Source organism: Chelon labrosus (genome assembly GCF_963514085.1).
Source record: "Chelon labrosus genome assembly, chromosome: 3".
NCBI lineage: Eukaryota > Metazoa > Chordata > Actinopteri > Mugiliformes > Mugilidae > Chelon > Chelon labrosus.
In genome coordinates this window covers 28,152,846-28,178,721 of record NC_140339.1, presented here as the reverse complement: position 1 = coordinate 28,178,721, position 25,876 = coordinate 28,152,846, and the positions used below count along the sequence as shown (strand labels likewise).

Below are 25,876 nucleotides of genomic sequence, written 5' to 3'. Positions count from 1 at the left end.
TTTTATTTTGAATGCGCATCTGGCTGGCTTCACGCGCTTGCGGCTGGAATCCTGGAATCGTGGCCTGTTGCAGCAAAGCAAGCTGGGAATTGTAGTGCTCTCAGGCAAAACGTTATTCATTCACTGACATCATACAAAAGTAGCCTACTCCCTCTCAATCATCCCGTATGTCCCACTAGAAGCGTGTTTCAGCATGTTAGTGTGTGTTATTCCTACTTGATGCCAATGGATATATAAAGAGACGCAAATCTGTATGTCTTTTAACCCAGGGAGTCCATTGTGTTTACAGCTGATGTCATACAAATGGCTGGCTGTGGGCCTATGCCCGAAAGTGTAGGTAAACCACATACACAGCTGAAAAATGTCATTTATTTTTAAAGTGAAAGAACCAAACATCAGCCAGATCTGTCACATCAGCTATGACTGTCTTCAACCTAAAGTACTAAATAAATTACAACTAATCATAATGTGCAACATCATCTCAAAAGCTAGGACTGACATCAGTTACTAGCCTTCTGTGGGGTCGTGGGGAGGTGGGGTTTAATTGTAAATGTAATATTATTCTCACTAATGCTGCTCCTTCTCTTCATACACTCTTGCTTTCATGACCTGCGTTGTGTTCTCTCTCTCTTAGTTGTTGAGTCAGGGAGTTGGAACTGACAAGTGACAAATCTGATATAGTATACCTTTATCTACATTAATAATTATAATTATTAATATCAATTTCTGCTGGTTATAATGAATATCGTAAGTGTGTTTTTATGGTTGATGAAGTGATGAGACAGAAGTCGGGTTTTATTGTTATATGCACTGCTACAATAATGCCTCTTATTAGTTGAAATTCCTGTTTCAAAATAACAACCCATTTCAAAATGATACATGACCATGCACATGGGAGAAAGAAATCACATTTAGAACAATACTATGTGTGCTTTCCATGCGACGTATTAATCCATATTATATACAATGTATGATATTTTGAGAACTAACAAAAATGTCAAACATTGGAACAGACCAAGTCATTTGACTCAGTGGCATTCAGATCAAAGCTGGTTTTAGATTTCTTTTTGGCCAGCTTTCCTTGCCTTGCGTCAGATTTGAGATAGCGCTCCTTGTTGTGGATGACCTGAATGTACTGGTCAGTGCTGCTGTTCTGCTGGTCACTGCTGGAAGCCAGGGAGGCTGAGTCGGACTCAGTCAGTGGGGTCTCCAGCTTTGGTCTTGTCTTGGGCTTCACGTGAGACTCCATGTGTCTGGCCCTGGCCGGGGAGTGACATTGTCCTCCTGGGGAGTGAATGTGACGCCTGGTTCGCACAAGTACAGGGTCAGCTGCTCTCACATTGGTCTGTGGCCGAGCGTGTAACTCTAAATCACCCCAGTCCATTTCTGCATCACCATCCTCCTCTTCATCCTCTTCTTGCACTCCATATCTTCTTCGATCAGTGTGGTTGTCTTTAGCCTTGCTCTTGTGGCTCTCTACACAGTCACCGATATAGAAGTGTGCTGGCTGGTGGAGATCAGACAGGGAATGCGGCCGATGAGCTTTCCCCAGCGACATTCTCCGTCTGCCCTTTCCTTGTTCTTCCTCCTCTTCCTCCTCGCTCAGATGCTGCTGTGATGGGTGGGACCGGTGAGAATGTGGTTGATGGTGAGCTGCGCGGGGTGTGTAGCGTCTGATGTTGCGTGGATACAGCTCCAGGATCTCTGCAGGCTGAGGCATGAGGTAATGGCGTGGGACACGTGTGGTTGAGCGCAGCAGCTTCTTCCTGGGCTCATGCTCATTGACAATGACATAGCGGGTGGCGTGACCGCGCTGTCCTCCATAACTCTGAGCAGTGATGATACCAGCGGCCTCAACAGGATGTATGGAGCGTATAGTCTTCCTGTACAAGGGGTCAGAGTGGATGCTGTCAGAATAGGGAGATGGAGGATTGTATGCCATTTGGTGGTAGGACTTGGACCTGCAGGCATGACTAGGGCCACCAAGAAATGGTGGGTGCCTGTCACAAGAAAGAACAACAATAATCATCAGGTTATGTGATTATCATGATGGCATATTTTTGATGGTAAGTTATTGCTGCTTAATGCTACGTAGAAGCATGGACCGATTTGAAATGTCTCCACTGCCTTGCATCATAACAACCAATAATTCTGACAAAATGAAAGCAAACATGATGTTAACTGATGGAAAACTGAATAGCTGTTAAGTACAGTTAATGCACTTGTGAAAGGCAATGACTTAATGGGATCTTGAAAAATACATTAAAAAACCCATAACTTTGTCAGGATTTCCATATTGGTCAGCAGTGATGAGATGTGTATGCCATGTTTACTGAATCGGTCTTAAACAAAACTGAATGATCCTTTAAAGTCAGTTAATTTGACCCATGTCATGCCAGAAGACATTCCCATAACTTACAAGTAGTCACTTTTTTCCACAGAATATTATTCTTGTCAGAATGGAAAGAAAAGAAAAAAAACAAAAAACAGACAGCATTTAGAAAACTCTCCACTGATAAAACCCAAGTCAATGCTAGTTCAGTACCAATGAGGGTAGAACAGTTGGTATTTTCAAGGCAAAGAAATATGTGTACTGTGTTGCAGAAATTTCTACTAAAGTTAGCATGCGTAGCAGCTTGCAATCACTTCTAATAACACCACTTTGTAGTACAGGATGAGATAGCTTCTAAGTGAGGATATGCTCAAATCCACCCACAGATCTAGACAGACCTAGTTTACCCAAGAAATAATGCTGCCAAAGTAGAATTTCTTTATTTTTTTATATTCTGTGACTCTCAACTCTTGTACTTTATTTTGGCTATTACACCAGATACTTGATCAGTTTGGGATCTAGTGAATTTGGAGGCCAGGTCAACACCGTTTCTGTGTGTGTCTATGTCAGACTGCATCCTGCTGGGGATGGCTGCTGCCATCAAGGAGTGTCATCGCTATGGCTGGGGGTGTCTGGTCTGGTCTAGGTGGGTGCTACATGTCTAAGTAGCATCCACATGAATGTCAGGCCCAAAAGCAGAACATTGTATTGTCACAAGATGGTCAATGTTATTTACTTCTCCTGTCAGTGGTTTTAATGTTATGCCTGATTAGTGTATGTTCACTATTATGTTACCTATTGATCAATTCAGCAATACATTTATTTCAATACAATATCACTAAATCCATCATGTAAGAGGTCGCCTAACGTTGTCAGCATGATTGGCTAGGTAATTTCTCAGTGCATAAGACCTGTTAGGTATGTGTTCCAGCCGGTGTTTGGGCAGTACTGTCACTGCTGGGCTTTTGACGGATCCAGCCACACTTCCTCTGTTCAGGTCTGCTCTAGATGCCGACTGGGTGATGGTGCGGATGCTATTGCCACGATGGACAGGAGACTGAAAGCTTGTGACGCTGCCGTTTCGTCTGGGAGATGGGGTGTTAATAGAGGCCTCTTGGCTTGTGATGTCACTCTCCTGCTGATCAGGCTTCTTGTCCGCAGCAGCCTCTGGAGCCTGCAGTCTGGCTATGGTATGGGTTTGAAGACACAGGGTCAAGGTTGCAAATCCACAACGAATAATAGTACACACAGAAGACCTGACCAAACCCAGACATACCTGCAGCCATCTGGAAGACTTTCTTCTTGTCTTCAGTCCGCTCCTAGGGAAAATTCCGCTTTTAGACACATTTTAACATGATATATCGTCCTGTAATGGTCAGTTAAGGGCTTTTTTGAATTTCGTCATGCTTTGCTAAGATGTAGTTTCTGCAAGAAACAATTCAGAGCGTTGAAGACACTCTCTGCCTGCAACATACTTTCATAGTATGTTTTTCCTGACATATAGGGACAGCATAGCTACTAAATACCAATATATTGTAACTAAGAAGCACAACAATGTATTTTCATTCAGTCATATAAACTACACATGCTGAAAATAAATATTACTCGATCCACCCTGGCAGTGGTTCATCAGGAACTTACAGTCTGGAGCTGCATCCTCAGCTGGTTGTTGGTGAATTTGAGGGATCTGGCAATCGCCTGGAGATAGTATATCAGCATGCTGAAACATACAGGGACGGCTGAAAAGTCACGATGGCATGGTGATACGTAGATGTGTGAACACAGTGTATGGATGTCTGTGTGTGTGTGTGCGTAGTGTGTGCAGTCTTACAACAACAGCAGCAGAGCTGGCAGCACTACAATAGGGCTGGTGATGTAACTCATCACTTTACTGAACCACAGTGGGAAGTCACTGGCCACGGTCTCAGAGATGATGTCATAAATCTTCTCCTGCCCACTGAAAGCATTTTAAGTGGTGTTAACATTTTCAGACACTTCTACCGCAACAACACCTAAGAGGGTACAAGAAGCAGCTCCTCATTCAGATGTGAGCAATGCACAAACAGCTGGCTGGAGAACTCCTGAATACAGACACAAAGCATTTAAAAACACTTGATTATTGCATTGATAGAGGATGGAAAACACCTTAAGTCATCCTCATAGATGACAAGGTTCTTGAACAGCAAATCAGTGATACATATGATGTTGTGTGTTCGCTAAGCCAATATAAACCACTATGAGGGAAACTGATGATGCTTACATGGCTTTGCCCAGCTTCCCTTCCTGAGTTAATGACTGCAGGATATATACTTAAGCAATATGTAATAAAAACTAATTCCGAAATGTATTTTTGGAAACTGTTCCTTGCCAACCTCTATCTTTCGAACACGAGAAATAATAATAAGAACAGATGGAAGTGATATCTTGGTAAACTGTTGTTTGATGCTTTCTAAATGAAGTCTTTACCTGAATGGCCCACAGTGCTGTGACGGTCTGTATCTCACTATGGCAAAGATGGTGGGCAGCATACACAGAAACAGCATGAAAAGTAACATGGCCAGGTAGAAATTATTTGATCTGAAGAAGCAAAACAAAGAAATAGTGTTAAATTGAGAAATGTTTTCCTGTATTCAGGCCTTTGTGCTAATGCTGCTTCAATGTGGCGATCATTGTGGTAAATGACAGCAGAAATTTAAGTTGATGTGGAAAACATTTCTTACACTTCCATACACTTCTGCCGCCTTGTATTGTCATGGAAAAGTAAAACCTCACTGACACGGAATTCAGGTTACACAGGCATTTATAGTGCTGGCGTCCCATTTAGATCTACTGAAGCAGTCCCAGTCAAATATGCTTAGTTCTTAACAAGACACGCTGAAAAGAACAAAGTCTAATTTATTTATTTATTCTATATGCTGCACTTCAAAGCCTTGGCTTCTGCCTAGGGTAGTGCCACAATTGTTCATTCAGGACATCAGCAGTTCTTCTTTTTTTGATTAGCATTCTTCTGAATAAAGAGGGGATTTTTGTACTTTGGGGGTTGAGAATTAAACACTGAATTGTTATGATTATGATTACCATTATTATTATTATTCCAATATCAAATTGTAGTTATTAATCAACTGCATATCTATACAAAAAACACTGTTGCATTCCCATGCAGTTTGTCTCACCAATGCAAAATGTGTTTCCTTGTTGCTTGAAAAGAGAATATGACTGAAGCATTTCATTCCTTGCTAATCATATCAGTAAGTCACATCCCGCCCTATCCGGTGGACAACATGGGACCTTATTTTGGCAGAAATACGGACAGTATTCCCCAACAAGAGACAAATAATGTTTTTTTTTTTACCCAAGGTAACTGCACTGAATGACAATACAAAATCCAAGCCCATACAGTGGCTAGTGAAGCAACTTTGGGAATGTGACATCACTGGTCTGGTCCCTCCTATGTCCATGGCTGGTGCCTTGAGCAAGCGTCTATGACCTAGAAAAACTACTCCACCGGCACCTTGCATGGCTGCCCACTGCTCCATGTGTGCTCACTTGGATGGGCTCAATCCATAGAACAGATTCCTTGTATATATGTACATAAATACACTGCACATGACAAATAAAGATGATTTGATTTTGATTTGATTCGGTTTGAAAAGCCAGAGACTGTGATGACCATTTAATAAAATTCTAGCACCAATACGAAACATGTTTATACAAATTCTGTTTGATAACATAGTAATACTGTATATAGTCATGTTGTGTGTAAGGGGGCATTTTTATGTGCTATGAATATTGTTGTCTTCGACAGTTTTCAGCTCTGACCACACCACACCACATACCACCTGTGAGAGACAAACCACTCTTCCATTTTAGTTGGAGCAATACTGAGGCCAATATCATGAGTTCTACACTACACACTACTTTAATGATGCTGAAACAAATATCCAAATAATCAGCTGCAGAAATATTGCCAGTGTTTTGCATCGTAATAATGGAGTAGCTCAGCACTCCATAATTATGACTGGGGCGTAAAAATGTTAACTCATTACTGCATTAGTAACATATATCAGTATCAGCCTCTCTCTCACACACAGCAGAAAAGGATTTAATGGCTCTCACATGAAATGTCCTCTTAGATATATAGTGGACTGTCTGCGTAGTGGACTGCCTCTCTGTCTGTCTGTGTGTGGGCGTGTGGCTGCTTGGATTTTCCACCACATCTGGGAGTGACTGATAAGGACTGAAAAGGCAATCACTGCCTTGTTACATAAATCTGAGTGGGCTGAGCGCCATAGACCTATTATCGTGAGAATGTAGAGGAGGACGTATATCCTGTACTGCAGGAATACACGTAGACTTTTCCACATCTCATAAAAAGGTTGAAATAAAACAGCCTGAATTGGTGATAATGTGTAATAAGAGTAGTGTGTTTATCAAAGCACACAGAATCACATGCACAAATTGTGCAGAATGTGACATGAAAGAAATTCTGGGCATAAAATGACTCTGAGCATGAGTGAGATCAAATGCTTTTATATATCTTCCTATGTGTCTATGATTTTTCTTTTCAGTTACAGGATTTATATGATAATATGGACTGGGTAAAAAAAGAACTACATCACACTAATAGGTAAAGGAACAGATTGAGAGAAACATGTAATATTCTGACAAAAAAAAGTCACAATATTAACAGTATAAGGTTACAGGACCCATAGACTATAAAGATGGACGATGGAACATCTCCTCAAAACTGAAGCGAAAACAAATAGAGCTCCCCCTGGTGGCTGGCTGTAGTATAGATCATAAACCCCACCCCCTCCATGTTTGTAGATAGGACTTGGGCCAAATTCAAACAATAAAATACTTGTCAAATAAATTTTTTTTCAAGGATGTTTTTCTGTCATTTTAGGTAGTTAATATAATGCTGGTGCATACTCAAGTGACCTTTTTTTATATGTTTTGTTTTAGTTAGTTATGTGATGCTAACGCAGCTCCGTGTGGCTCTACTCTCCAAACTCACAAGATGGCACCACCAGTATCCCCGGGAAACTAGCGCCAGTTTGACCAATGCAAAGAAGTGGGGACGAGTTGTCCATATTTATATACAGTCTATAGTAGGACCCCACAAAGTTCACCCTTTAGATGGAGGCTAAGACATGGTGACCGGGGTTCAGGGTTAGTGTTAGATTTACAATAGATTAAGTTTAGGAATAAAATAAAATTTTGCATTTAGTTGTGTTGGTTAGTGGTAAGGTAAGGGGCCAGATGAGACACTGTGGAAATGGAATAAGCTCCTACAAATATAGCGATACATGGTTGCGTGTATATGTGTGCGTGCATCAGACCTTGAAGCTCGGAAGACCTGCTGATGGGGAACATTACAGGTGAGGACTGCCCAGCTCCTCAGATACATCAGACCGATCAGTTTCAACACGTTGAAGGCAGGGAGACAGGGAGAGAAAAAGGCTCCCATCCTGAAGGAATGAAAGAAAAATGACAGTAAAACACACACATTATCACTGGTGTCTCTACCCATATAAAAGTCATTACATCCAGTGGTCCATGGTTTCACTTCATTATCTTTATAGCTTCAAGGCGACATTTCTGAAATTAGTTGAGGAAATACAGTCATATCAGCCACTGAGGTGTAATGGAGAGATTAGAGTGTGCCACAGTCCTTTAAATGGGGTCAGGGAGACAGGTCAGCACCAGCCAGATTATTAGCCCTGAATCAGGTCGTATGTCATTGGAATTATAAATAGATTTTCGGACTTACCAGATCATTCCTTGGTTATAAATTAGGTGCAAGACATTCTCAGCTATTTTGAATTCTCCATATTCAGGCTGGGAAAAGACAGAAAGAAACAAAAACATTAATGTTGTACTGTTTGTGTTGTGTCAAGCTTCACATTCAGTATGTGACACCAATGATCATTTCAAATAATTTTATATGTTTTCATGTAACCTAGGAAATCTTAAAACGTGCCCTAACCAAAATCACCCATACTGGATTGATAAGTAGAATAAGACCACAAAACAAAAGCAAACAAAAAGGCTGATACATGTCTAATAGCTCCATTGTCTAACAGACTCAAGAAAAAAAATGTCTTTTGGATGCAGCATTAGACTCCCACTGGGTGTTCTTGTCTGCCTGCCTGGTCTTGCTTGCTGTTGTGTTTTTATGAGCCATGACGAGGACTTAGTGTACATTATAATCCTCTGAAATGTCTCTTCTATAGAATCCAAGCTTTAGGCTTTAAGCTTTTTAGTGATACTAGGTATGATTGATTTTAGATAAATTACAACACTCCTCAACTTCCTGGTACTTAAAACGTACAGAAATTAGAGATGATGTGACACTGTGACGTTTGTGACACATTTATTGCTCATCTCTCATTACAAAAGCTGATCTCTGATAGTATACAGCTGCTGGCTGTGAGCCTGACTGCAGCTGCAGCCTGGTTGTAATGGATGAAGCTGTGGATGGCAAGTTTGTTGTCTGGGCTTAGGATGCTGATGTGGTTCAATCTGTGGGACTATGTCCAGTTGTTATTTTTTCTATGAGTCATTGACAGATGTGTTACTTCCATTGCTGCACTCTTGTTGCATCCATGCACTTTCAATGGAGGCGCCATTAAAAATGTATGTGTCACAGCCATAACTGTAACAACCAAATGCCATCATGTCCACAACCACAGCCACAGTCTCGGTGGCAACTAAGTTTGCCCGAGGCTGCAGCCCTAATCACAGCTACAGTCACGAACACAAACCACTACATGAACAAATGGGATTCATCAAGCTGAAAGGAGTGCTTTGCAAAGACACAACAAGTTAGTGTACTATAACAATACAAGGATGTTCTACTATACGTCGTAATGACTCAAGGTTAGAATAGTTTACACAGTGTAATCGTGTAATTTTGAAGAAATGCTGCAATTAACAAACAATGAACTGCATGTGATGGATGTTTTATTATATGCATGGGATACTGATTGATCTATGTTTAAAGGGGCTTAAGACAGAATTGACAGAGGTAGAACTTTTTTTTTTTTTAACTTTGAGTGCAAGTTAATATTTGCTGCAAAAACAACCTCACATAATTGCTCTATCTGTATGATAGGTGTAACCTTAAAATACATCCACAGGTGTGCCTCCAAGTTAACGCAAATGTTGTCTGTTAACCTATCAGAAGCTTCCAAAGCCATGACATTATCATCAGGGCTTTCCTTCATTGTTTAAAGACATAGTAATCTTTGTGTATGTAAACTTCTGACTTTGAAGAAAGTAATAAAAACTTCTCTAAGAAATTCTCTCTCTCATTATTGTGGCATTTAGCAAATAGAAATAATTTTGGTAATCCTAACTGACCTAAAACAGGAGAGATTTAGTCTGATTTAACTTCAGACAGTCAGGAAAAAATGTTTATGTGTCTTAACACAGTGTATGTGAACATCTGGTTCAACTGTAAGTAGAGTTAAAGTGCTATACCTTTCAGTAGCTGTTTCACACCCCTGGTGTGATGTGTTGCATGCTAGACTATTTCTTCGTTATCAACTTCCTGACGTCTTCACTGTTTGCATTAGCGCCCAGGCAGCCAGTTTTAAAAGACAAAAACGTGTGAACAACTCACAAACTTGCTTTCTAAATCCCAGCAGCAGCAGTCACTCAGGTAGCGAACAACCAGACCTCTGATGAAGTCAATCAGCAAGATGCTGGCCACTGTAAAGATCATGTCAATGATGGACAGCTTCAGCATCTCCTGGGGACACAGCAGACACATGGGCAAACCACCTGCATGTCAGGGACTCATAGGGGAAAAGACAATAGAGCCTAACAAAGATGAGCATTTGAGAAATGCCTTTAGCTGTGATCTTGTTGCCTCAATAAAAATAGATGACATAGACACATAATAATGCTTAATAGTATATACTGTGCATCAACAGAAATGTATATCTTTTTGGCAGGTCAGTCAGTTCAGTCACTTTAAAATATACCCTCTTCTTACTGCGGGAAAGACAAGAAATAAGCCACAGTAAAATAAAGTTTTCACCAATCAGAAGAGAATACCTGGCCAACGTAAGTCTCCCAGCATTGGTCCTGCTGAGAGCGGGTATTCTTCTCAAACAGAGCTGTGTGGTTGGAGGAGGTCCCTGAGCTCCTCCTGCTGCTATTGGTAACTTCCAGCACTGTGGCAATGGTTGCTATGGTGGTGTTGTGATGTCCCGAGACCGAGGATGTTGTGATCCCTGACACCAGGGTGGAGAGGCTGTCTACCTCAGGCTGAGATATGGTGGCCAGAAAAGAGCTGGAATCAGTCCAGTTAGTTGGACTCACTTGGATCTGGAAGACAAGCATAGTACTGTCCATCAGCCTATGTGCTATGATACAGATCACAGATTATGTACTCCATGTACAAATGTACAAAGATTCCAAAACAAACTCAGAGCACTTTAAATCCAGTTTTTCTCACTGTCAACATGTTAGCTATAACTACTTCCTTGTGTAAGCAGTAAGCAGAAAGATATCTGGACATCTCCTCTTTTCATCCGTGCCGTGGTCTACAATCGGATCAGTACACCCTAATTACAAAAACGAACATGTTTCCTCTTGCCACTGCTAAGTTAGAAGGTTTGGATACACTCTACCGTAACTTATTTAGAGTATGTCTAAATAAATAAATATATAATGGTAGAGGCCTCAAAATCTTGTTGCATCCATCTGTGTGGCCAAACATCACTTGAGGTAAGTGAGAAAGTCTTGTGTTTTTAATTTGGATGAATTAACTCTAAACTAATAAGTGACTGTCACAACTTGTGACCGGTCATGTTGCTACCATACAGAAGTAGGTTTCTATGTCAAAGGCACACAGTGGCTTTCTATACTCACAGCAGAGCTCATACTGTTGACTTTATCAAGGAGGGCAATAATGAGGCTGTAGAGATTCCCCAGGTATAAAACAAGCACTCTGTGAAGACATAATCATATAACAGTGTCAGTGTGCAGTAAGACCTGGAATGTCTTCTATACGGTACAGTATTGAGTCATTTATCCTGCATTAGGCTGCTCTTGCTGGACTGATGGAGTACCTGGCCAGCTGGAATCGCAGCGAGGTCCGCGGATGGTACATCTCCAGCTGGGCCACCAACTCAAAGGCAGATGGGGCAATCATCGTGATGAGAGAAACCACCACACTCACCTTGAGGACACAAAAGTCACTGATGTGAAAGGTGTATGGGGAAATTCTTTCTTTTTTTTGCAACTGACAACAAAAAATACTAAATAAATTGTCCCATGTTTCTGTATTTTGATCCAGAAATGATAACTGGTCATGGATTCACGAAGCTGCTCCAGCAGCCTCTATACTGGTAGAACAGCAGAGATGCTTTAGTGTGACTAATGGCCTCTGCAGTGAATGCAATCATATGCTGTCACTCACAGACTGATGCGGACACTCAATACACTCAATAGTTGTCTTCGAATGGATCTTTCTCAGATGTCCACTTTCATCAACTGTTGTTCATATGTGGAATAATTTAATCAAACTAATGATGAGGAGGAGGATGATGTCTGCTTTGCTCCTCTACCTCATTCTTCTCCCACAGCGTCAGCTCCGGCTTCTCCTGCTCGAGTTTCTGAGAACGGTCAACCACAAAGTAGATGATGTAGATGCTGCCTGCTAGGGACAGCAGCACCAGGATGTTGGCTAAGATGCGTAGACTGATGAGAACCGCCCTGTAGAAATACACACTGATTGTCATTGACCAGTAAAGAATGAATTATAATTATTGTTGCTTTACTCAATCTGCCACAGACAGCATACTCTTCATAGTGGATTAGCTATGGATAAACATATATACTTAAAACAAAAGCTTATGCTAATACAACTAGGGAAAAATTAGTGAAAAAAATATATGAAACTTTTTTTTTTTTTTTAATCAGGCAAGGATACTGTATGTTCAGAGTACAGGGGGACTTCAGTACCATGATAACTGATGGCTGAGATACAGAAGGAAAGACAAATCTTCATTCCAGTCTTGTCCTTTTGGTAATTTACTCTCCGCTTCTATATCAGAACGAGTGTGGCTCACTGTACCAACTGTAGTAATCTTGTCCTCTCAGTGCTGTTAAGATGGAATTTATAATAACTCAAATAAGTCAGAAGGCTTATGGGTTCACTGTTTCCTTGCAGTGGACTTAACTTAATGAACCCTAAAAAGGCCCTGAACAGAAAGTACAAAAATAAGACACACAGATAACAGACACCTACAGACTGGTATCCTTCTTCTTTTCCTGCTCCTCAACAATAGCTTCCTGTGCAAAAAAACAAAACAAAAAAGATTCATCATGATTTTTTGTTTCAGTCTATATTTATGATCTACAATATTCTGTGCATAGGTAAGAGATGTATCACAATAACTACAATTAACTACTGCCTTGTGGCTGTATATGTTTAGTCAATTTACATCCATGTCTGTCCATATGATACAGACAGTGAAATATTTGAAGGATAGTATTTATCAAAACCAAATTTGTTACTATATGGACATACAGTATATGAAACCGTTTACCAAATAAACATTGATAAACTGCTGTAATCAGTTGGTGGGTAGGTTGGCCCTTATCCCAGGTCAGATGGTTTGAGTAAATTAATAGAGATTAGCAAAAAAAGCGCTTTACTGTCAATATTTAGAGTAAGCTGGGAGTAAGCAGGTAATGTGACTGCAGTCAGCTGCTACAATTAGGCTATAGCCCACTTCCATAATATGAGAAAATGTGATTTAAGGTGGCCCTGTAGTGTAGCCTATTGAGAAACACAAAAAAAAACCTCCTGAACAAACACTGCATCAAATTGGTGCATTTAATGATACATGTATTGCGCCATAAGAAGATGACTGTAGAATAAAACTGTATGAAATGGAATGTAGTCATGGTTATGGATTGTTGGAATTGTGGATTCCAATAGCTAAGACTTGGGTCCACTGACTGGCACCTCAATTAATGTCAACAATTAAGAATATTCAGAAATATGGTCATGATCTTCCCTCTTGTCTCCATGTTCCAATCAGAATGAAGTCAAAGTGAAGTCCACCATCTAAAATGTCATTACTTCATAATTAGACATTTATGTGAAATGGTGTATGGCTTCAAGTGGCCAGTAAACAATAGTGAGTACAAGTGAATGTTAAAAACATTCCCTCTAGTCATTCTTGAGATGTTGAGTAAAAAAATGTGGTTTGTGAAGTCACCGTGGCCTTTAACCTCTGAAAACTGATGACTTCATCTTTTCATCAAGATGAATGTGTTAAATTTGAAGACTTGAGGACACACGAGGACCTGAACCCTTGATTTTTGATTACCAAAATCTAATCCATTCGTCTTTAGTCTAAGTGAAAACAAAAAGTTTTAATCAGTTCATCCTTAAGTCAAATTTGGAAAAAGAAGCCCTCGAGGCATTCTTTGAGATCATTCGTTCACAATAATGGGATGACAACCTAAAAAAAACACAACACAACGCTGGCAGTGAGGCATAAAAAGGACGTGTAAAGGTCACTGAGTCTGTGCTATGTGTTGATGAACATTTCTGACCCTGATGTTGTTGACAATGGCAGCTCCTTTGCTCTCTGCAGCCTCCGGGTTTCCTATCAGGTAATCCCAGGCGCAGAAGACTCTCCAGCAGAACGTGAAGTTCTCATCAGAGGCACTGGCCAGGCTCAAACGAGAGTTCTTGGCCATTCTGCAGGACATACAATGTATTATGACAACAGCACATTTAGAATGATCAGCTGAGTATCTCAGCACTTTTAGAGGCTGACTGCTGACATACCCTGGACAGATTTCTGCAAAGATTTGTGGATATTTATGTTTACAATAGCGTGGCTGATTTGACCTCTTAACCTTTCCTCTGGCACCACCATCAGGACAATATTTTAATAGCACTACACAACAGGTCTACTTTTTACGTCTCTATGTTCTCCAAAACATCTGTATACCTTTTTTTAAGAAACACTTTATGGAGTAGCTCCACAGATATTATTCCCATAAACTGGCACAACAGACTACAGGATATTACTTATAGTGCCATATCAGGGAGTATTGAATGCACCACTTCATGTGATTTTACATAATCTCACAGGAAAGCAAATGTAAGCAATTTAGACACTGTGGTGCAACAGCTTGTTGTAATTTTTTTAATACTGCTACTGGATGAATGTGGGTGAGAAATCCTCTGAATCTGAACTCAGCTGAAGACTATTATTTATTTTCTGTCATCTCTGATTAATTTTGTTCTATTTTCAGATAGATGATGTACTCATCATCTAAAACAGAACCTGATCCAGTCAGCCTCGGGTACTGCATTAGTATTCCATGGGATCAATCTAATATCAGTATAACCTGTATAGAGCAAAATGATTACTTTCGCAACAGAATGATGAAACTGTAGGCAAAGACAGCCATCCCAACCAGGAAGTAGGCGAGGGGCAGTCGGTATCCTGCACTGCCAATTTTCCTCACCCTGCCGTAGTAACCATAGAATAATACAGAGTACTGCAGGTAGCCCTGTGGAGAGTCAAACACAACAGAAAGCTAAATAAGAACATGACATACAGATGACATGAAATTAACTAAAGATGTATTCTTACCATTAAACGAAGTATGATGTACATGTAGAACCAGCAGAGTATTTTTTTGTAAGTCTAAACTTATTTCAAATATGAGTTAAATTGGCCCTGCAGCAGAGGTCAGCGAGGCACTAATGTTTATATAATGCCTCATTGTATCTGTAAGTAAAGTACTATTGACAGAGAAGTAAAAGGAAAGAGAGGCTTGCCCCAAGAGACCAGATGGTGTCCAAGTCCTGGGCTGAAGCCAGATGCTCCTTGGGGATAGTTTTACTCCTCGTTGTCCCAAACGGAGCTCCAGCCAGCAGCTAGTACACACAAACAGACGACCAGTTCAATGCACTGTGATAATAGTGCAGAGAATTCTTTGTCCATGCATGCCTCATTGGTATGGAAAAGGTTTTTATTCCAGCAAAACTTGGTGAGTTTAGGGTAAAGTTACGGGTTTGATTATAGGGGTTATACAGTCATCATGGTTACAGTAATTTTAATTTGGCCGCAGTCAGGAAAACACATCAGTCATAGTTCCAAGAAACCATTGTAGATTATAGGGATCATGAAAAATAATATCTTTTTGGACATTATTTAAGGGTCGACTCATAATGATTTGCTAATGAAGTGCATGTTTGAGGAGATCACCTGATGCAGATTTACGTTGAGCAAATCACATTAATTCCAGACATATGAACACCATTAAGTTCAAATGTTATAACTCTAGATGTAACTAGGCCCAAGCATGTCTTGTATTTTGTGCAATGCAATGAACAGACACAATTAGAGAACCTAGTGTATCTACAGAATTATCCCAAAAAGGAGGCAAACCTGCCTTCTTGACTGGGAGTGTTATGAAGATGTGAGAAATCCGTTTGGTGAAATGCCCTCACATTTTCATCTTTGGTCAAATAATTTACAGCCCGAAACAAACACAGACATAAAATCTGACACTACATCCATGTAATTTGATAGAGGGTGATATTGCTCACTAAGCAGAGGTGAGATAAAGGTGGGCTGTGTGAGGGGTTACGGTGGAAGGTTAGATCCAATGCACCACAGAGGGAGAGAGAGATGTACAAGAAATAAATGGAAGAAAAAGATTACGCAGTGGGAATGACAGGATAAGTCATGTCTGGAGAAATTGCTTGTGTCTGCATTTCGGTGAAATGCATAAATCCAGACGCATTTCTTCTTCTGTTCTTGCCTGCAGTTTGTTCTTGACTGTAAAAAAAAACACTCTGATATGTACTAATGTAAATATGAATACAGGTAAGGGAAGGGAAGTGAAGAACAATAATTCCAAATCTAATAATCTAAATATATGATTATACAACTTTTATATGGCAGAAGTTTTTTGTATAACCAAAGTCAATGATTAGAAAATAATATACAATTGAATCAAAGAGATAAACAAAACGGCGGTATATTTTCTTTAAAAGACCAAGTGAATTAAGTTAACTTGTGTGTGTAACAGATTTGCAGATTTTTTTTCTTCTGTAGAACAGAAAAAGGACTTTCATTGTTTCCTCTATTCTATTTCTGCCTCCATTTGTCCAGTGTACACAGTTACAAATGATGGCTTTACTATGAAAATGTTCATAAATGTTTGCTCTGTACACACATATGCAGAATACAGCAGTTTTTTCTTAGTTTTAAATTACTTACCATACGCAGAGACACAATATAAGTTTTTACAAACACACATTATGTGTAGTAAACGTAGTAAAAGCCCACATTCCTCTCTTGAATAAGTTAAGCTGCGAGGCAATAGTTAATGTGTACAGTAGAGTACAGTTGAGTATATAGTTACACACACAAAAAAATCACTTTCTCCTGCACACATGGCCACATGAGGCCATAGCCTGGCATGCCATAGAGAGGTATCTAACAAAATTCCGATTTCTTTTGAATATTGGGAATTTAATAGTGAGGTGTACAACAGCAGAGCATGGGCCCAATTTATTCATGTTGCTGGCTATGTCTAATAGAGCATGTGTTTTAGTGGGTATACTGTAGCGATAAATAAAATAGTAAAATATACATGGTAATATTTAAATATACTATTTAAAATTCTACTAACTTTTCAATTATTAATTATGAGCAGAGGTCTGGGAGGTCTCAGGAGGACTGAGCCCGTTCAAAAAAACTCTCCCACTGTGAATAAAATGTTGGCGCACGAAATCAGTTCAAAACAAACATTAAATTAAATTAACATTAAATTTATGCAATTAATAAGTTGCTCACATATACTGTACAAGCAAGTATGACACATGGCAGACACCTGTTTACCTCTGGTAAAACAATGAAGGCTCCAGTCATGATGGTGAGGACAATGTTGATCCCAAACAGCCAGCGGAGGAAGATAAAGTAGGAGGCCACGCCTGAGCCGAAGTGACCTCAACAAGTAAGAGGATGCATTTGACTGTGAGAGACTGGCATATTCCAGATCATCAACATTTACACTGAAAGTCTATCATAGCATAGCATAGCATAGCATAGCATGGCATAGCATAGCATAGCATAGCATAGCATAGCACAGCATAGCATAATACTCCACTACATCCTTGGACATGATAGTACCTTACAGAAAGTAATCAGAATAAATGATAGAGCCAGTGAAGAGATTACGCTGATTAATTAAGCTAAGTGAGAACTCACTTTCAATTTTCTTGATCCTCACTTCCCAGGGAACGAACAAAACCACAATGTTGTAAAGCACACGAGACAGTTTCTTCAGTAGCTGCAGATAGGGTAAAAGAACACCGAGACACTAAACATACAAACAGACAACACACAACACTAACAGAGGTTTTTCAGAGAGTAAGTAATAGAATAAAAATCACTCCTGTTTTTGCTTTCTGAACAATAATTAGCATATTCAGTAGGTATGTGAATCTGAACAAACAACCAGGTTCTGTGTAGTCCACTCAAGAAGTGTTAAACTGTGACTGATACAACTGCAATTATTAAATAAGATAAGGTCAGCTGGACTAATGGTTCTGATTTTCAATTACCAGGGAGCCGAACTGTAGTATTAATAACTCATCATCAGACTGCTCACTAAAAGTCAATTTATTCTAATGGACCTGAAGCAGCCTGAACATTTTAATTAAACTCAGCTATAACAACAGGCTATAAATTCACTCATGCAGCTGAGCAGCGGAGCTATCTTTCACTCTGTCTTCCTCTTTGTGTACTCTGTCCGTATGTGTAACAAAAAGACAAATGAAGAAGAGGAAGGTGTACATGTGCGTTGAGCACTCAGGAAAGGGTTTGTAAAATGAGGACTCAGAAGTCTGCACAAAGGAAATCCAACAGGTTTCTCCTCTGAACACCGGGCCACTGCAGTGCAGTGCAATAACACAGAGAATCTCATGTCAGCATACACTCAGACAGAATAAATGGAGCTGTGGCACTGCAGCATGGTAAACACATTTCACTGAAGTTCCACGGTGACACATTGGATGATAAAGGATCTCAAGTCAGCAGTGGAGGCATTTTATATTTCTGTTGAGTACTGCTATACCATGGATGTGCTTTGTGCTGTGGACATGATCTATGTGGATATGATCTATGAAGAAATTTGCATTCTGTTTCTGTGCAGTTAGAGATCTGGAAAAGCTGGGTTCATATTGGGACATGTTGTGGCTTGGACAACCAATGATGAGTGTAGGCGCTTTGCTCAACGGATGTACGAGAATAACCTTGAAGAATACAAGATATTTAGACACCTTGATTCAAATACTGTATTTGGGAGTCTTCCTCTCAATTGCTTGTGCTCGTATTTTAATCAGTAGTGCTCACTTTGTTGCTTTAACTTTTACAACCCCTGAACATTAACATATTTACCGTCATATATATCACATACATTAGATAGCATTCTAACTTTGGCTGCAGCAATGAAAAAATAAAGGAATAAAAATGGCATAACAGAACCACAATCATCCAACCTTAAAACAGCAAGATGAAGACAGAGTATAATAAATAGAACCTTTCCTAATTAGGTCTGCATAAATCCAAACATTTGGGATGAACAGTATCATTTAAAGCTGAAATTTATTAACGTATTAATGTCCTTTTATGATGTGTCATTATTGGAATGAATGAAAGATTCAGGTAAAGAATTAAACAGCTACTAAAAATGAAAAAAATAAAAATAAATGTTTACAACCCCCCATACTACACAACAAGCTGCATTTTAAGGTGGGATCACAGCATCCTCTGTGGGTGTAAATAAGGGTGGTTTGTTGTGTACATACATCAGCGCCTGCAGTCTGGTAACCTCTGGTTCTGGTTAGTCGGCCCTCATACTTCAGAACAATCTCTCTGGCTTGCCTGGAAAACAAACACACATGTGGAAGACCACTTATTACATTTGCTCAAAGTTTTGCGCTCTTTCACTGCAACACTTTATTTTTTTTGTAAAATAAAACTTCATCCGACTTCTAATGGAAAGATATGCAGTGTAAGTAATTTTTTTTTTATTGCTCCTAACACCAAGATAAATTCCTTGTATTTGTGACAGCTTTACAAGATGTTACAGGATACAACTGTTCCACATAACGTGCTCTGGTTTGCTGCTGGTGGGCAAACCATGGTACGGTCACCTTGGCCAGAGTGGATCTTGTTGCCTACAAGTGCTGTGAACTAGCAGGCACCCAGATGATAATGGAAGTGTCCAATGGCAACAAGGTAGAAGACAAGTAGCTCCCAATCTAAGGTGCAGTCAATGTCCACCAACTGCTCGTTCACTGCACTGTCAGCACAGTCTGAAGCATCGTTGGTGGAGCCTCGAGGGAGGTGTGTAGCAGCAGTGTCGGCCAGAGCTTGTCACTATATGGACCAATCCAGCCTATTTTTGAGGACCTTGCTATGTACAGTGGTCACATGGGTTGAGCTGTTGAGGGGCTAAGCCTTGGTAAAAGTTGGGGGTTCAAACCCACCGGCCAGCTGGGGCCTTTCTGTTTGCATGCTCTCCCTGTGCCTGTGTGGGTGTTCTCCAGGTACTCCATCTTCCCCACAGTCCAAAGACATGTTCGTTAGGTTAATTGGTGATTCTAAATTGGTTGTAGGTGTGCATGTTAGTGTGGTATACCCCACCTCTGACAGTTGGGATAGGTTCCAGCCCCCCCCCCGCGACCCTATAGTGGAGAATGAAGGATGAATGAACTCCTAATGGGGTCGACTTTCGATGGGAGGAGTCCAGTTCTTTTAAATTATAATTCTTGAAATAACTCTTGCGATACTATGTACAAATACTGACAAAAGACAAATTTCTGCCTCAACTCTTGTGTGTGATCTCTATCCTCTCACTGAATAACTTTGTCCATTGTGTTGCTGTCTTTGTAATTTGTCATTTTATTGTTTTCTTGCCTTATCCCTCTTAGTGGTTGACACCTTTGCCACGGTTTTCATATGCTGTGTCAAAATTACAGCCGAGGAATCTACAGCTGTGGCAGTTAGAATGGTGGATGCTGCATTTTCCAATTTTAAATTAAACATGAATGGACAGAATGTTCATTTATCACTAGGCGCCACTATAATGTCATCACATAGAAGCAATTAGTATGTTTATTGGGTTAATTTAGTATTCTTTCATGATCCAACGTCATTTTTAGCGAGTGCACAACTTAAATGTAACAGTAACACACAACAGTAAGTGCACAATGTAGTGCAGTGAAGTTTCTACCTTAGCAGTACTCAAAGCGCTTCACAGTGCTTCTCATTCACTTGTTCACACACACACACACACACTCACACACCTATCCCAATTTCGGGTTCAGTTTTTTGCCCAAGGATGGGCTCTTAAAGAGGGTCCAGGAATTACACTCGCAACCTACTCTACCATCTACCATCTGAGCCACAGCCGCCCAAAACACTTCTGAGGTTCTGTTTTTTTAGTGTTTGTTCTGTACATACTGACATTACATATTATGCTCAAACAGTATGGCCAGTACAACATGGATATTTTTTAAATCATATTGCAAACCAGTAGTATTGCTTCTAAAAGCAGCCACATCAGACTGGTCCTGTTATAATAAATTGTCCAAAGATTTTTAAGTCCAAAGTATAATAAGGTAAAACCAGCTCATCCAGTCACAGCACCAGGGAAAATTGAAAGGGCTATGAGCCATGGATTAACTATGAGAAAGACAGTCATCGTGCACTTTACACACACTTTACACAAAAAAAGACAACTGTAGCTTTTATAATTGTGGAATTCACACTGGTCCATTTAAATTCCCGAGGTTAGTCAAAATTTGAATAATAACACTAGTCAGAAAAAAAGTAGGAAGAAATCACTGATTTGTGACGTGAAATACAAGCTGTTGTTGCAGAGAGAGTAATCGCAGACATTCAGCCTGAGATTAAAGAGGGCGTAAAAAACGCAGACTTGCTTCCCACCTCTGATGATGGTAATAAAACCTCTGCGGTAATAACAAACTGCCCATATAAAACCTGTTATCCATGGCACATACTCAGCACATCTTAGAAGCTCTCTATCTTCTCTAGCTCTCTGTGGTTCAGGTTGTTCTCTGTCCACAACTCTAATTACACTTAGTCAAAGGTTACCCACAGCCTTCACAGGCTCGCAATATAACTGCAACACTTAAAAAAACATCATTAGACAGGAACTCCAACAAGTTCGATGTGGATTTTGAGCAACTAAGTTTACAATTAAAATACATATGAGACATGTTGGTGGTAAATGACGATAAAAGCAAATGAAATGCTTGTGGTACATACACATAAAAGACCTAAGTTTCATTTCTTTACAAAAAAAATGTTTCAGCAAATATTACAAAACTTATAAGGTAATACTGTTTAATTTAGCAGTTTGTCCAGAGTCCTCAAATATATGTACTAATGTAACATGCATGTGTGTGTGTGTGCGTGTGTGTGTGTTCAGGAATAGAATGAAAATAACAGCGTTATGCAGCAGAAAGGTACTTTAGGACTTTCAGCTTGCGTCTCATTGGCCAGGGCCTGGTCCGAATGTTGGCAATGATCTCCTTCTGGTACTGAATGTTCTGGAACATCTCTTCTGGGTCGTTGCTGTCCACCCGCTCATCTTCTTTATCTTCATCATCTGACGAACTACAGCATAAAACACAAGAGCACAGTGAAAAAGGGGGCTGCTCCATAACTGTACTTGATAAAATAACATGGAGCACCTCATTAGGCAATCGGTCACAGTGTGTGCGGCATGGTAGCATTGTCCCTGGTTTGATTCTAGACGGGGACTTCAGTTGCAACTGCCACACGACTTTTAGGACAAAGACGAGGAGCATGAGTGCTACATACAGCCTTTAAAGAATCAGAATCTGATTTCTCTTTTTTGCCACATATGTTCACACATATGAGGAATTTGTTTTTTTGGTTAGTACAATACACATAAACATGAGTCCATGCAAATTGAACAATAAAGAAATATACAAAAAATATAAATAGAGGATAAACTGTACTGTACATTTTGTGCATTAAGAAGGTGAGCATTAAATAACAATCAGCCTAGTCTAATAATCAGCCTAATAATCTTAACCAGAAGTTACTCTTCTTTCACTATCCCGACGAACAAATTCAGATCAGCCTGAGACGTTTCAATTTAATTCAGTTTAATTTATATAGTGCCAATAAAACTAGAAATTATTTCAAGATGTTTAACAGGTCAACAGACTGAAATCCCCGGAGCATGCACACCATCCACAATCATCCAAAACAAAATTTGCAGTAAAATGCTGTGGACAAGCAGGCTTTGCGTACAGTTAACAATAATGTTTCGAAAAAGACAGCTGTTTGAAGGGCTTCTAAACAGAGTTCAGCTGATTTCTCACTTGTAAATATCTGCTACACATATCTGATACAGTTGTGTGATTGATAACACAAAAAGCTTATTATAGCTTATTATACACATCTCAATTGACCTTGATTATTACAGCTTGACTAAAATACACTACCCTGACAGAAACAGCACATTTCAAGTATTTTAATGTAAATATGAATTTAGATTAATTGGATGGGATACAAATATGTTGGTCTGTGTTCAACCATCTTCAGGCAGATAAAGTACATTTCTTTATTCCAGTAATTACATTTCTAAACCTGTCTATCTAGTGGAATAAATGAATTCAGACTGAATAAATGAGTGGTCCAACAAGCATGATCCCGGATGGAAGTGTAGTAAAACAGAACACAGGAGAGTCTTTGTAGTTTCCCCTGATGATTAGATTTAGTAAATGACTAATTGCGTAACCCACAGGATGTCAATTAAGGCTCAGAAAAATGACAGTCATTAAGAGTAGAAGAGATTGTGAGAGAAAAGAACAAACGCTTCCCAGAAATCCTCATCAAAGTAAGATTTATCCAATAAAACAAGAGTGAGTGGACTCACCCCTGCTGGTGGTCCTGGTAGGCTGAATAAATCCTCCTGGAGTTCTTCCTGATACTCTTGTGTCTCTTGGCTGTAGACAGGGACCTACTGCTCCCAACCAGAGGATCAGACACTGTACTCATGCTGTCCGGGTGTGTATGCGTTCGGACTCTACTGGAGCATCTGTACTTGAGCTACCTGCTGCTCTGGAGCAACAGTACAGCAGAGAAAAGACTGAAACACATTCACTCATCTGCCCAATCAGAGCCTCTCCTGACTGCTTAAAGGGACAGCACCGCATGCACGCACATATGCACACCTATGCAATATATATATACAGTATACAGTTTTGAGAATTGTTAATAGCACAAATAAGCTTGTGACTGATTTATACACATAAATACTATAAATACTGCTTGTTTGACGTGTGACGTGTTTTGTCCTGCTTAAGTTGTTCTATTGTACTATAAAAACTGAAATCTAACAAAGATGAAATATCTTTAAATTTGATTTTATTCAGTTTAAGGACAGCATGCTTACATTAATCCTTTTAAAGAAAAAAAGAAAAGATGGACGCAGCAGGGGTGATGAATGAATGAATAAATTCCATCTGTAGTTCTAAATCAAGCTAAGTATGTGAGCTAAGTATGCTATTCTTCTTACAAGGCAGTTCTTATGTGAGACCATTTGACTTGCTTTAAGTGTTTGTTCCTAAATTATCTAACTAAGCTATTAGAACTTGTTTTTGAGTTGTTTACAGGTTCTTATAAGTTAATGCTTAAAATGCTTATGCTAGTGCTTAAAACCACAATTCAAAAGGTTTTAGGTGAACACAGACAAGGGCAAAGCCACCTCATAAAAAGTTAGAATTTCTTATTTCAAGCATCTTCTTCGTTTCATTTCTTAACATATTAAAAACATATAATGACTAAATGTAATTTATTGTTTTAATATCGGTCTTACAACACAGCACCGCAATTAGATATGTCCATAGGTAAAAAACAGTACAGAGCAATGACAGCACTTAAAGTCACAACTGAGTAAACTGTTCTGTTCAACCGGTCTATCCTTTATCACATTAAAGTGAGTGAACACTATGTTTATCTCATCGGAAGGATAAAGTTTGCCATTACATTTATCACGACCACAAGCAGAAACATAATTTTGATAAGTCTTCAGCAGTTCTTGCTAGGATTACGGATTTTCAGTATCTGTAAATTCCAGTGTTTATTTAACCTCTTTTCAAGAATATTCCCATACCACTGACAAATTTACTTGATTTTACTGTAGCGGTAAGATATGTTAAGATATGTTGTTTAACATATAACTATTATTTAAAGATGATGGCGCTAGCAACATACTAAATTTAAGCACCTTTTCCTGCATTATACTTGTTTTTAGACTGAAACCACTCATTTTGAGATATCTGTGGTCTCTCTGAGGAGATATTGAAATGCAAAAACAAGTCAGATTGTTCTCATTTTCAGGAACGTTAACTTACATTGAGTAAAAACTTCTGAAAATGTTTATCGATCAGCTGTCTTCCCGCTTCTATGAGTATAAGCCTTTATGAGAGGAACCAATTGTAAAAAGGGAATCAACACACACACACCTTGTGTCATTGAGATCATGTAATATTTGGATGTCCAACACAGAAGTGACTCTATAAAAATACTCTATATATAAATTGTTAGGGTTAGGGTTATGCATAAGAATTTAGACAAGCAATATTTACTACACTCCATGATTCAAAAATGTTGGTCAGAGCTAACAGCAGATGTATTGGTGATAGTAGAAGACGCATTTGATATAAAATGGTTCATATTAAACTGCAGTCTGCATGTTAATTCAACCATTATACATCTGCATAAGGCTTATTTTAGGATGTGCCTTTTGTTCATTTGGCTCCAGGCTATGTTCAGTTGTCACTAAAGCTGAGGGGCAGAAGCATCATCAGAAGGCACATAGACAGGGCCAGACAGATGTCTCCCGTTTAATTGGTGACTCTTTAACTGGACTCTGTGGAGTACTCATACAAAAATGTTTTGATTGATTACAAGTCAGCTGCCAGTCTTTAAGGCAGAACTCAAAGCTGTGACCACATTACTCTTGTTTAAACCTTGATTTTAATCCGCTGCCTTATGTGAAGCACTTGTTTTTGGCACTTCTCTGTCCTCTCTGCTGTGGTCAGGGCAGCTGTGTCTGACGCTAGAGATCCTGTAACAAAGGCAGATCCCTTAACAGGCATGGTGAATGTTGTACCACGTCTGGGGTGTAGTATGTGTGACAACCCAGATGTTTCAATAACCCAGTGGTACACGCAGACACATACACACACAAACAATGCTCTAGAGAGTAATAGAGTTCTACTGCAACCTGACAAAGCTACCTTCATCCTGATTAGGTTCACATCAAACCAGATGATAAGAACAAAGGAGAAACGGCACTGGAGACAAATATACAGTATAATGAACATTAAAAAAAAAAACACAAAAAGATGTTCAAGTGCTCTAGAATTCTGATATGACAACTGACTCTGGGAATGACGGTGGTGCTGGGAGG

At 39.5% G+C, this 25,876-nt stretch overlaps 1 protein-coding gene across 1 annotated transcript; it reads right to left on the bottom strand.

Moving 5' to 3' along the window:
• Window positions 1-997: 997 nt before the first annotated feature.
• Window positions 998-23,721, bottom strand: tmc3 (transmembrane channel like 3; the record flags this gene model as incomplete). The annotated part of the gene is made up of 22 exons (XM_084574441.1): window positions 23,336-23,721; window positions 21,895-22,041; window positions 19,203-19,278; window positions 17,602-17,683; window positions 17,233-17,339; window positions 15,159-15,257; window positions 14,745-14,887; window positions 13,916-14,063; window positions 12,597-12,640; window positions 11,914-12,061; window positions 11,416-11,525; window positions 11,216-11,294; window positions 10,397-10,669; window positions 9,960-10,088; window positions 8,106-8,173; window positions 7,675-7,803; window positions 4,799-4,909; window positions 4,164-4,289; window positions 3,974-4,052; window positions 3,609-3,651; window positions 3,244-3,517; window positions 998-1,883 (listed from the first exon to the last, which is right to left on the bottom strand). Exons 1-22 carry the CDS (start codon window positions 23,455-23,457, stop codon window positions 998-1,000), a joined length of 3,423 nt encoding a protein of 1,140 aa, XP_084430567.1. The 5' UTR covers window positions 23,458-23,721.
• Between the last annotated feature and the right edge of the window lie 2,155 nt (window positions 23,722-25,876).